Source organism: Microcebus murinus, chromosome 3 (assembly GCF_040939455.1).
Source record: "Microcebus murinus isolate Inina chromosome 3, M.murinus_Inina_mat1.0, whole genome shotgun sequence".
NCBI classification, from domain to species: domain Eukaryota; kingdom Metazoa; phylum Chordata; class Mammalia; order Primates; family Cheirogaleidae; genus Microcebus; species Microcebus murinus.
In genome coordinates, this window is record NC_134106.1 from 86,628,968 (window position 1) to 86,643,047 (window position 14,080).

Here is a 14,080-nt window from a genome sequence, read left to right on the forward strand (position 1 = left end):
TGCACAGGGAGTGTGGCCACCAGGGAGGGGTCGGAAGGTGGCCTGCAGAGCATGGGCCCCTCGGCTCAGTAAGGCTGGAACTGACCGGAAGCCGAGAGAATCACCCCCGGCTCCCTCACAGCAGTGGCCAGTCGAGGGCCAGGGCTGCCTGCCTGCCTGGCAGCCGTGCAGCCCGCTCTGCCCTCCCACCTCTGCCTCTGTGACCTGGCCCACCTGAGGACACACGGCCCTGACGACACACACACTTTCCCAGCCAGAGCCCCCGCCCCACCTGCCTCCTGCCCGTGTAGCTGCAGCCTGGCCTGGCCATCTGGCTCCTGTGTCTCTGGGGTCTCCCTCCTGTCCCCATCGGTGCTACCAGGGATCCTCGGGCAAGGGAGGACCTCCTGGCTCCCTTGCCTGGGGACAGACCTCCCTCCTGCAGGATCCCGATACCCCCTGCTTGGGCTTCCTGGGGCTGCCGTAGCGTCCCACAAAGCAACAGAAAGTGATTCTTATAGTTATGGAGTCCCGAGGCCTGAAATCAACGTGTCGGCAGGGTTGGTTCCTTCTGAAGGCTGAGGGGACCCTGTTCCAGGCCTGTCTCGTGACTTGTGGTGGCAGCTGGCAATCCTTGGTGCTCCTGGGCTCGCAGACGCTTCACACCGATGTCCACTCCATGGCACGTGGCCTATGGTAATGCCTGTCCTCTCTGTGTCTCGCCTTTGTATTTAGGCCCCACTCTAAGCAAGGATACTCTCTTCTCCTTATATTATGTCTGCAAAGACCCTATTCCAGATGAGGCCACATTCACAGGTGCCAGGGGCTGGGACTGGGACACAGTTCAACCCACTGTGCTATCCAATACCTCTGAACAGGAAGGCAGGACGGCTGCCCCAGGGGAGGGCAGGGGCAGGACGGGGGCTGGGTTGTGAGGGGGTTTGGGGACAGCGCTGCCCCTCCTGGGCTGGGTCTAAGAATTCTCCATGCAGGAATTCCTCGGCAGGACCTTGGTGCTGCCAGATTCCTACCCTTGGCCCTTGACCTCTTCCCCCAGAGCACTCAGCACACCTGGTGCTGAGAAGGCACAGCCTCAAAGCAGACCACTCCTTAGGTGGCCTCCTCGAGTGGAGACGTGACACTTTGAGCACTTCGGGTCCTGGCAGGGCTGTGCCCTGTGAATGCTGACCCCGCGGACTGCCGCTCGGTCCGCAGCCAAAGGGCCAGTTTTCTTTAGAGATCAATCTTCAGTTCCTGGGGACACCGTTTTCAAATAAGCTCATGTTTCATAGCATGAAAGGCTTTGTGTGGACGTTCTTTAACAAAAAGAATAATTCATTCAAGAGCTAAGAATAAAGCCAGGCGTCCCAGCATGGCCATCTCTAGATGCAGGCCAGAGGATGTTTCCTGAATTGCTCGGAAGGCGACAGGTGTCCTTGGCCTCCAGGCTCCCTCCCGTGGGCTAAAGAAACATTTTAACAAACCAGGCAAGCTCGGCCTGTGCGTTTCAGGGGCCAGGCGGCCGGAGGAGGAGCAAGCGCCTGTCCGCGCCACCCGGACCCTACCCGTAAGCTTCCCCCTGCAAGTCTCGTCCCCTCACTCCTGTCTCCTCTTGTCTGTTTCCAGGACGCCTCCTCCTCGGCCGGATCCACCCCCACGGCCATCCCGAGGGCCGCTGCCATGGCCGGAGAGCAGGGCACGCCTTCCAAGGTCCAGCTGCCCCTCAACGTGTGAGCTGCCCTTTGTGTCTGTCGGGTCCCCGCCTGTGGCACCTCCCGCCCGCCCACACTTGCGTGTGCACCTGTGGTTTCCGCAGCGTGTTTCCATCTGGTCAGGGCAGTTGTGTGCGTATGATAACACTGCTGGAAGGAGAGTGTGGAAAACAAAATTCCAGCAACTTTTTTTAATGTCATTGTCCCGAGGACATTTCTTTTTTTTTTTTTTTTCCATTTTGACCAAAAGAGTTTACTCCAGAGATGCAAACAGAGTTAAAGATCAGGAAAATTATCAATATAATCAATCACATCAATATATTAAAGGAGGGAAACCATGCGATCATATCCATAGGTACTGAAAACGATACTAAGTAAAATAGAAATGGCTGGAAACCACTTAAAATAGCTATAAGAAAATCAAACCATTATAATTAAAATCAGTAATTAGATAATACTGTCCATTATTATTATCATTTACTATTGTCTGGATGCTTATCTGAAAACAGTGTAAGAAAATTTAAAAACTAGCATATGTACTTAGAAATATAGCTAAAATGACTTTTTTTTCTTCATCATATTATGGGGGTACAAATGTTGTTAAGGTTACATATATTGCCCTTGCCACCCCTCCCCGCTCGAGTCAAGAGCTTCAAGCGTGTCCATCCTCCAGGTGGTGTGCATCACACTCATTATGTAAGTATATTTCTTATAAGCAGGGGGGATGTTCAAAATATTTGACAACATAGGCACCGGTCAATCAGGAGAGGAGCCAAGCATAGCTTGCAGCAGACCACGACCCGTGAGACGGTCTGGGGTGGCCCTGGAGAGGGAGGAGGTGGTCAGACCAGAGCTGCTCTTGGGAGCCCAGCAGTCCCTGGTTACCAACTGCTCAGAGTAGCTCAGCTTTTCTGCCGCTGTCACAGCCGTGCCAGTCATGCCAGCTGCATCTCATCCCCGAATATAACCAGATGAATCATTGCTAGGAAGTGAGATGCTTATCTTGTTTAGAAAATCTGCTCAGTTAAATTATAGCTCTTAAAAGATATATGCAGTTTAAAAATTCCCCATTTAAATAGTGTTCTGGAGAATTAGATTGCTTTCTGCTCTTGTGTTTGGCAGAGTTCAGTCACTCGAATGAATGTTTTAAGGTGGAGCGTAGGAATTAGGCAAGCAGTATGATGAATTCAGAAAGGTCTGTCTATCTGGGGTCAGAGGGATGCTCAGAACCTGTGTAGTTGGAGAACGGGATATAGTTTAAGACAAAAAAAAATTCTTTTTGAAACAGCAATTTGCCAAGCTTTAAAAGGTCTCCTAGAAGTTGCTTAACTACTGCTACACACTTAACCACCTCTTTAGGTCAAGTGGAAACCTTTGGCTTTATCTGGGGTGGACAGGACAGCTTCCGACATCCTCCCACTGTGATTAACCAACTTAACTGTAGGAATTTGAAATTTACCTGTTTTTCACCCAGCTTCCTGGGGGCTCATAGTTGAGTAAGCTGCATTTCTGATGTCTTAAGGCAGATATTCAAGTTTTCATTAACACTGGACGAAGATACTGTCTTCTGACCACGCTCCTGAATCAGCTCTCGCCATTTAGAGCAAAGCTGGGAGGGCTGCCTCAAAGGTCAAATTTTCCTCTATGGTCCTCATCACTGCATGGGTTTGACCACATCATGTGTCCCGAGATACAAGCCCTCGTGACTGAGGGCTGATCCCACGCAGTCAGCCAAGGGCTGGTGGCAGGATGTCATTCTTCACCCCTTCTTTTGTCATGTGAGAGGCTTCCATAGCATGTGTCTCCTAAGGGCTCCACTGCCCTGAGACACAGAAGGGTCTTCATTTGGCCACCCAGTGCATGGAGGCAGCTACGCATCACAGAGATACTGCCCACTCTTGCACCCCCCTCTCCACTCCTGCCACATTGGGAATTCCACTCTCTGGCTGACCTGCTGTAGTTCACAGGGCAGAAACCTGAGTGTCTGCTCCTAGAGGCTATGCTTCCAGGCATAGCTGTTTGTCCAGAGGGTCGAAGGCCAATGAGAACACTGTGAGTGTGGTGCCCCTGACGTGGGAGCATCTGATTCTCACCTCCACTTCTCCTCGGGCATCTTAGAGCCATCTCGGGGTGCGAAGCACCAGAGGAGGTGGGGAGGGGTGGAGGGTCACCCTGTGGGAGCCACCTGAGTCATCTCCAGCAGTTTGGCAGAGGAAGAAGAGACGGACACATCTTGGTCTGGCTCCTGTCTGGCCCTGGGAAAGGAGCTGCCTCACCTAGCCCTGGGCATGTCCCTGTGAACCAAGGGCAGCCTAACCTCTTGGCTCTCAGCCTCACTCCAGGGACTGGGTGTCATCTTGCCACCAGAGAAGAAAACTGCTGTAATCACATGGGTGTGATTAATAGGCCTCAGGGAAAAGCAGGTGCCTCCTGAGGCACGTGACCACCCAGACACTGCCTGGGGGACTTGAAGCGGTGAGGAGGAGGCCAGAAAAAGACTCTTGGGGCAGAGGGAGGGGCTGGCCTGCAGACAGGGCAAGGGAAGCCCAAGGGAATAGCAGTCGGCAGCTTTTATCCGCCAGTGCTGGTGTGCAGAGCAGGGTCTCTGGATCAGGCAGTCAACGTTGGTCACATGAGACATGCTCTCTGTCCTAAGTGAAACAACCCCACAGGCCTTGCTTTGGTTGTGGGTAGCCCTCCTCACAACCTCACCAACATTTGTTTTGATGGTCCTTACCTATCAGTAGTATTAAATGTTAATGGACTAAACTCTGTAATCAAAAGACATAGAGCGGCTGAAGGATAAAAAAGCAAGAGCCAACTATATGTTGTCTGCAAGAAACCCACTTCACCTATAAAGACTGAAAATAAAGGAAAAAGATATTCCATTCATGCAAATGGAAACCAAAAAAGAGCAGCAATAATTATGCTTCTATCAGATACAATACATGTAAAGACAAAATCTTTAAAAAGAGACAAAGAAGGTCATTGTATAATGATTAAAAGAGTCAATTCAGCAAGAGGATATAACAATTCTAAATATATATGCATCTAATACTGGAGCACCCAGATATATAAGGTAAGTAAATATTATTAGAGCTAAAGAGAGAGATAGACTCCAATACAATAATCACTGGAAACCTCAACACTCCACTTTCAGCATTGGATAGATCATCCAGACAAAAAATGGACAAAGGAACATTGGACTTAATCTGCACTATAGACCAATGGACCTAATAGATATTTACAGAATGTTTTATCCAACAGTTTCAGAATTCACATTCTCCTTAGCTCATGGATCATTTTCAAGGATAGACCACATGTTAGCCACAAAATAAGGCTTAAAAAATTTTTAAAAATTCCAATCATACCAAGTATTTTCTCTGAAAACAATGGAATAAAACTAGAAATGAATAATAAGAAGAACATTAGAAAATATATAGACATATGAAAACTAACCAATATGCTTCTGAGTGATCAGTGGGTCCATGAAGAGATTAAGAAGGAAATTTAAAAATTTCTTGAGACAAATGAAAACACAACATACAGTAAAAGCAAGAAGAGGAGAGTTTATATCAGTAAGTACTGACATCAACAAAGTAGAAAAGCTTCAAATAAACAACCTAAAAGTGCATCTCAAAGAACTAGAAAAACAAGTGCAAACCAAACCCAAAATTAGTAGAAGAAAAGAAATAATAAATATTAGTGCAGAAATAAATTAAATTGAAACAAACAAATACAAAAAAAATCACCAAAATGAAAAGTTGGTTTTTGTAAAAGATAAACAAAATTGACAGATCTTTAGCCAAAGAAAGAAGATTTTATTTTTATTCAAAATCAAATCAGAGATGAAAAAGGAGCCATTACAACTGATACTACAGAAATATAAGGGATCATCAAAGACTACTATGAGCAACTATATGCTAATAAACTGGAAAACATAGAAGAAATAGATAAATTCATAGACACATTCAACCTACCAAGATTGAATCAGGAAGAAATCCAAAACCTGAATGAACTAATAACAAGTAACAAGATAGAAGCAATAATAAGAAGTCTCCCATCAAATAAAAGCTCAGGACTCAGTACTTCACTGCTGAATTTTACCAAGTAGTTAAAAAAGAACTAATACCAATACTACTTGAACCATTCCAACAAATCAAAGATGAGGAAATACTCCCAAACTCATTCTACAAGGCCTCTATTGTCCTGATACCAAAACCAAACAAAGACACAACAAAAAAATAAAACTATAGGCCAATATCTCTGACAAACATGCATGCAAAAATCCTCAACAAAATACTAGCAAACCAAATTCAACAACACAAGAAAAAGATTATTCATCACCATCAAGTGGGATTCATCCCAGGTATACAAGGATGGTTCAACATACACAAATCTGTCAGTGTGATACATCATATCAACAGAATGAGGGGCAAAACCACATGATCATTTCAATTGATGCTGGCGAAGCATTTGATAAAATTCAATATCCCTTCATGATAAAAACCCTCAAAAACTGCGTATAGAGGGAACTTACCTCAACATGATAAAAACCACATGTGATCCACAGGAAGTATCACACTGAATGGGGAAAAACTGAAAGCCTTTTCTCTAAGATCTGAAACAAGACAAGGATGCCCTCTTTCACCACTGTTCAACATAGTACTGGAAGTAGTAGCTAAAGCAGTCAGGCAAGAGAAAGAAATAAAGGGCATCCAAATTGGAAAGGAAGCAGTCAAATATCCTTATTTGTAGATAATATGATCTTATATCTAGAGAAACCTAAAGACTCCACAAAAAACTATTAGAACTGATAAATCAATAAAATTGCAGGATACAAAATCAGTATACAAAAATCAATAGCATTTCTATATGCTAACAATAAACAATCTGAAAAAGAAAATAAGAAAGCAGTACCATTTACAATAGCTACAAATAAAATAAAATACCTAGGAATAAACTTAACCAAAGAAGCGAAAGTTCTCTATAATGAAAACTATAAAACATTGATGAAAGAAATTGAAGAGGATACAAAAAAATGGAAAGATATTCCATGCTCATGGATTGGAAGAATCAATATTGTTAAAATGTCCACACTACCCAAAGCAATGTACAGAGTCAATGCAATCCCCATTAAAACACCAATGACATTCTTCACAGACATAGAAAAAATAATCCTAAAATTTGTATGGAACCACAAAAGATCCAGAATAGCCAAAGCCATCCTGAGCAAAAAGAACAAAACAGGAGGAATCACACTACCTGACTTCAAATTATACTACAGAATTGTAGTATTTAAAACAGCATGGTACTGGCATAAAAACAGACACATAGACCAATGGAACAGAATAGAGAATCCAGAAATAAATCCACACATCTATAGTGAATTTATCTGCAACAAAAGTGCCAAATTTGTACATTGGGGAAAGGACAGTCTCTTCAATAAATGGTACTGGGAAAAGTGGATATCCATATGCAGAAGAATAAAACTAGACCCTTATCTTCCACCATCTATAAAAAACAAATCAAAGTGGATTAAAGACTTAAATCTAAGACCTGAAACTCTGAAACTACTAAAAGAAAACATTGGGGAAATACTTGAGGAGATTGGTCTGGTCAAGGACTTCCCCAAAGCATAGGCAACCAAAGCAAAATTGGACAAATGGGATCACATCAACCTAAAAAGCTTCTGCATGGCAAAGGAAACAATTAACAAAGTAAAGAGGCAACCCACATTATGGGAGAAAATATTTACAAAATATCCATCTGACAAGGGATTAACAACTAGAATATATAAGGAGTTCCAACAACTCAAAAGGAAAAAAAATCAAATAATCTGATTAAAAATGGGCAAAAGAGCTGAACAGACATTTCTCAAAAGAGGACATACAAATGGCCAACAGGTATATGAAAAAATGCTCAACATCATTAGTCATCAGAGAATTGCAAATCAAAACTACAATGAGGTATCATCTCACCCCAGTCAAAATGGCTTTTATCAAAAAGACAAGCAATAACAAATGCTGGTGAGGATGTGAATAAAGGGGAACCCTCTTACACTGTTGGTGGGAATGTAAATTAGTACAACCACCACAGAGAACAGTGTAGAGCTTCCTCAAAAAACTGAAAATAGAAGAACTACCATGTGACCCAGAAATCCCACTGCTGGGTACACATCCAAAGGAAGGGAATTCAGTACATTGAAAAGATATCTGCACTCCTGTGTTTGCAGCACTATTCACAGTAGGCAAGATTTTGAATCAGCCTAGGTGTCCATTGATGAATAAATGGATAAAGAAATTGTGGAACATATACACAATGGAATATTATATAGCCACAAAAGTAGTGAAATCCTGCCATTTGCAACAGCATGGATGGAACTGGAGAACATTATGTTCAGTGAGAGAAGCCAAGCACAGACAAATCTTGTATGTTCTCACTTATGTGGGCGAGCTAGACATTCAAAACAATTGATCTCATAAGTAATAAATTACTGAGTAGAATGTTGGCTACCAGAGGATGAGAAGGGAAGCAGGGAGTAGGTGATAAAGTGGGGCTGGTTAATGGGTACAAAAATATAGTTTGATAGTTAGATAAAGTTAATAATATTTGATAGTACAACAAAGTGACTACAATCAACAATAAATTAGGATGCATTTTAAAATAAAGAAAAGAGTAGAATTGGAATGTTCCTAACCCAAAGAAATGATAAATGCCTGAGGTGATGGATTCCCCAATTATCCTGATTTGATTCATTCACACTATATGCCTGTATAAAAACATTGCATATACCCTATAAAGATATATAACTATTACGTACCCATAATAATTAAAGGGAGAAAAGAAAAAATATTTTAAACTTTTTCATTATTATTGTACCTGTTACGGTGATCAGTGATCTCTGATGCTGCTATTGTAATTGTTTCAGGCACCACAAACGGCACCCAGATAAGATGGCAAAATTAATTCACAAATGTTGTTTGTGTTCTGACTGCTCCACCAACTGGCCCATCTCCCCTCCTTGGGTCTCACCATTGCCTGACACACAACAATATTGGAATTAGGCCAGTTAATAACCTTACAATGGCTTCTAAGCGTTCAAATGAAAGGAGAAGATGCATATCTCACTTTAAATCAAAAGCTAGGACTGATGAAGCTTAGTGAGGAAGGCATGTGGAAAGCTGAGACAGGCCAAAGGCTATGGATCTTATGACAAAGTTAGCCAAGCTGTGATTGCAAAGGAAAAGTTCTTGAAGGAAATGAAAAGTGCTACTCCAGTGAACCATGAATGGTAAGAAAGTGAAACTGCCTTATTGCTGATATAGAAAAAGTTTTAGTGGTCTGAGTAGAAGATCAAACCAGCCACAACATTGCTTAAGCCAAAGCCAAATCCAGAGCGAGGCCCTAACCCTCTTCAGTTCCGTGAAAGCGAGAGAGGTGAGGAAGCTTCAGAAGAGAAGTTTGAAGCTGGCAGAGGTTTCAGGAAAAAATCCACCTCCACAACATAAATGCTGATGGAGAAACTGCAACAAATTATCCAGAAGATCTAGTTAGGATAACTGATGAAGGTGGTTGCACTAAACAATAGATATTTGTTTTATCTGCATTTGATGTAGATGAAACAGCCTGATGTTAGAAGAAGACAGCATCCAGGAATTTCCCGTTGTTTTTATGCCTGCTAACACATCATTCATTCTTCAGCCCATGGATCAAGGAATATTCATAATTTAAACTTTCAAGTCATCTTACTTAAGAAGTACCCTTTGTAAGGCTACACCTGCCATAGATAGTGATTTCTCTGATGGTTCTGGCCAAAGTAAATTGAAAGCCTTCTGGAAAGGATTCACCATTCTAGATGCCATTAAGAACATTTGTGATTTATGGGAGGAGGTCAAAATATGAACATTAATGATTTGGAAAAAGTTGATTCCAACCCTCATGGATGACCTGGAGGGATTCAAGACTTCAGTGGACAAAGTAACTATAGATATGGTGGAAATAGCAAGAGAACTAGAATCAGAAGTGGAGCCTGAAGATGTGACTGAACTGCTGCAATCTCATGATAAAACTTGAATGGATGAGGAGTTGCTTCTAATGGGTGAGCAAAGAAAGTGATTTCTTGAAATGGAATCTACTCCTGGTGAAGATGCTGAGACCACTGTGGAAATGACAACAAATGATTTAAAATACTACACAAACTTAGTTGATAAAGCAGGGGCAGTGTTTGGGAGGATTGACTACAATCCTGAAAGAAGTTCTACTGTGGGCAAAATGCTATCAAACAGCATCACATGCTACAGAGAAATTTCTCATGAAAGGAAGAATTAATCAATGCAGCAAACTTCACTGTTGTCTTATTTCAAGAAATTGCCACAGCCACCCCAACCTTCATCAACCGCCACCCTAATCTGTCAGCATCATCAACATTAAAGCAAAGCCCTCGACTAGCAAAGACATTACAACTTGCTGAAGGCTCAGATAATCATTAGCAATTTTTAGCAATAAATTCTTTTTAAATTAAGGTATGTACATTGGGGTTTTTTTTAGATGTAATGCTATTGCACATTTAATAGACTATAATACAGTATAGTGTAAACATAATTTTTATATACACGGTATCTCCAAAGTCACCATTTTCCTTTGTATGGAGACTACAAAGGAAAAATTTTGTAATGAACATTGTGTAAATAATGGCACATTTAGCTACAATTTCCCATTTTTCCTATGTATGGTCACTCTTGGGACACCCTGTATCATACACTGGAAAACTAAAAATTTTGTGTGACTCACTTTATTGCAATATTCCCTTTATTGGCATGGTCTGGAACTAAAACCACAGTCTCTTTGAGATGTGCCTGTACCTGGAGGGCTTGTTGAAGCACAGATTGCTGGGTCTTACCCCAGGAGTTCTGGCGGGAGGCCCAGAATTTGCATTTCTCCAGGTGAGGCGAATGCCACTGGCCCCCACAGGCAGGTGTCTCAGATGCTCAGTGTGGGAAGGACACCAGCCTGCAACCTGGCCTCACAGCCACACAATCCCAAGGCCTTCCATCCATGCTCCCCGCACTGGGTTCTGCCTGGTGGGACCCCGTCTCACCCAGGAGGCTGCCTGTGGGATCCCGGGAATTCAGAAGATCTGGGAGAACTAAGTGGCTTCCAGGCCAGGCTGACCAGGTTGGGCCAGAGCATGTCGTTGGCACTCAGAGAAGGGGCAGAGGCCGCAGTGCTCAGGTGGCTGGCCACTCTGGGGCCACAGCCACAATCCCCAGAGGTTCCCACACTCTCCTCTGAATGTCTGTGCCCACTGTCAGCTGCCACAGCTCCCGAGCCTGTGTCAGCCTTTTGGGGGGACTTACCGTGTAGACCTGCCAGCACCCTTGCTGTCCTGTCTCCCCCAGGTGTGGGTGCTCTTGGGCAGGCTCTTTATGCATGACCCTCACCAGCTGTGGCACCTGCCTGTCACCTGGGGACATCCTCTGAGTGGAAGAGTCAGTGAGTGGGCACCCATCTCCCCAGCCTGAACTGGTGTAGGCCTGGCAAGAGGCAGAGCAAGAGGGGCAGGACTTCTTGTGGCAGGAATGGGAAAGAATCTTTTACTCATTTTGGAAGAAACCTGAGCAAGCCACCATCTAGAGGAGAGAGGGTGCTAAGTCAGTGAAGGCTCTGAAATACCTTGATTCACTCCGTGATTAGAGTGGAGGGAACCTGCCAACAAGCAGCAGCAAGCGGAGATCGTGCTACAGGAATAAGCCGGTAACGCGGCGAGCGGTGGCTGTGCTCAGACATTTCCACCAGGATGCACGTGAAAGCAGACGCGCGTGAGGCCCAGCCGAGTCAGCCCAGCCAGGGCCTGGCCAGTCAGTGCACGGTCCCAGGCGTTGGGCACCTGGCGAACCCCAACTCCATGCCTGGTGCACCCCTACAGGGGCCACTGCTGCCTGGAGGAGGCCCCACGTGTTCTCCCACCACCTGCCCACAGAAGGTGCCTTTTTCTAACTGGCAAGAAAGCCCCATCCAGCCTACAGGGTGGGTGCAGAGGGCTCTTGGAGCCTTAAATCTACCATTGCCTTAAGTAAGGTATTTTAGTGCCCACCTGGGAGAATCTGCAGAGGTCACAAGCTTGGAGGGCGCCCCGCTGGCCTTGATGCATCGTGGAGCTGCCCAGAGTGCAGCATGGAGGCCTGTGTTAGGCTGCCAAGGCGTTTGGGAGCAAATGGAAAGTGAGAGTTGGGCCCGAGGATGAGAGCCCTGTGCCCGGCAGGTGCCCCGTGAGGACCGGCTGGCTGCCCTGAGCTCCAGGGGTGCTGTCCACCCCAGGCAAAAGACTGGAGGTGTTGGTGGGAAAGTGGGGGTGACGGGACGTGCAGTGGCTGCCACTCTGAGCCTGGAAGCTAGCAGCGCAGGGGGCCAGCTGCTCTCTGTGGTGTGGTCCATCGGGATTTCTCTGGATTCCCCGGGAGAAGAAAGCAAATGCAGATGACAACCGCCCCCGCCCCCAGCCAGTGCCCCACCCAGACGCCATCTGGGCAGGCGCCACACACGGAAACAGACCCGGCAGATGCATCTGCTTTTGGTTTCCCCTCTGAGGCACCCAAAGGAAAAAGTCGGCAGGGAAGAGAGTTTTCAAGTTGAAATCAGGCTTATCTACATCGTGGTTCCCCCGGCAGCCCACACCTAACTTGGAATGTTGAGACCAGAGGAAGGATTCCTCACTGGACAGGAGGAACTGAAAGATGAAAAGACAAGTGCCCTGGTGCCCTGGTGCAAGTTGGTACAGCACCTCCCTACAGAGTGGGCCACACAGGGCCTGCACCCAGAGCGAGGGGTGGGTGTCCCCTGACCCCAGAACCCATCCTCACCCAGGCCACGCCTTGGCAGGGCCTGCAGCATCTAACAGTGCCCCAGCTGTGTCCCTGGGCCGTGCCGACAGGTCCTGGCGCTGCAGCCCCGGCCCTGCCTCTGAATATGCATGAACACAGACAGATGGCCCATCCTTTGCAGCCTTAGTTCTGCAGCTGTGAAACCTCAGGGTTGTTGTGGAGTTTGGGTGAGACGTGTGAGTGTCTGGCACGTGGCACAGTGGGTTTCCTGTCCTTCTTCTGTCTCACCTGGCAGCCAGGCACCTGCAGCAGGAGCACAACTCTGCACTGCTGTCCTGGGGCCACCCCAGGCAGCAACACCTTACAAATAAGGGTGCAGGGAAGGTTATGGAACTGATGACAGTGCTTTGAGAAGGAGGAGCGTGTCGTCCCTCAGGGTGATGGCATCTGGAAAGGACTTGTCTCCCCTGCCCAGTATTGGCACAGAGGGGATCTGTATCACTGAGCATCTAATAAAATACCTGAAACTCCTTACTCCTAAGAATCTAGACTTGCTGTGTGAAGAGGCTTACTATAGCATAAAATCCAGATCCGTCTCTGTTGCAAACCTAGCGATGCTGTCTCTCAACACATCTGAGCTGAAGGTGTGAGGGCGCGAGCCGGGCTGGTGGCCTGCTCCGGGCAGTGTGGCCCGCACACTCAGTTCAAGTTGGACAGAGTGGGCAGCAGGTGCTTGGCCAAGTTCACCTTTGGTTTTCCATTTTCCTGCCTTTATTATTTCATTAGGAATTATGTGTTTATTTAAAACAAAAACAGAAGTTTGAAAGAATCCTTTTCTGTCTGAAAGGTCTTAAGATGACTTGAGGCCTCCGATATAAAAAGTCTTCATTTTTATGTTGACAGGAAGGATGGAATCTCCCCTCTTATGTTGAGAAGTAAGCACAAAGTCCTTGTCCCATTAAATGACATAGGATCCTAAAATACTAAGTGAAAGATAATCAACTCGTGCCCAAAAGGAAATTAGCTTTCAATTATTTGATGGCTGCTTCCCCAGGATCACAAACGTGACTGTGCACCAATTCAGATGACTGCGGGGAATTTATCACAGCTGCTTACCTCACTTTGTTTTTAAAATCTGGCGTGTGAATCCCCAGCTGGGAAAGTGACATCCCCTCACCCAGTCCAAGTGTGGGCAGGTGCCTTTGAAGCTGCAAAGCTCTGTCCTCTCTGGACAGCTTGCATTTGGCAGGTGGCTTGGAGGTGGGTCCCTCCTGCTCTGGGAAGCAGCGCCACGATTCACAGGGCTGCACTCCCATGTGTGTGCACACACACACACCACACACATGCCCACCACACACCACACACAACACACTTTCTCCCTCAGCGATCTTAGCCTCAATACCAGGGCCCCCACACACCACACACAACACACTTTCTCCCTCAGCGATCTTAGCCTCAATACCAGGGCCCCTATTTAATCTTTCTTTCAACAAATATTTATTGAGAATCCATCACGTGGCAGATACTGTTCCAGGTCCTGGGGAGAGAGCAGTGGGCAAACAGATA

The 14,080-nt window shown here is 45.7% G+C and overlaps 1 protein-coding gene across 2 annotated transcripts in view; it reads left to right on the forward strand.

Annotated features, from left to right (window-relative positions):
• Positions 1-14,080, forward strand: part of SH3RF3 (SH3 domain containing ring finger 3) — a 315,735-nt gene that overhangs the window by 232,895 nt on the left and 68,760 nt on the right. For both annotated transcript variants that reach the window (XM_012737611.3, XM_076001083.1), the window contains exon 5: positions 1,606-1,709. In XM_012737611.3, the coding sequence (XP_012593065.2) occupies positions 1,606-1,709 (104 nt within the window). The remainder of the gene's footprint in view (positions 1-1,605; positions 1,710-14,080) is intronic.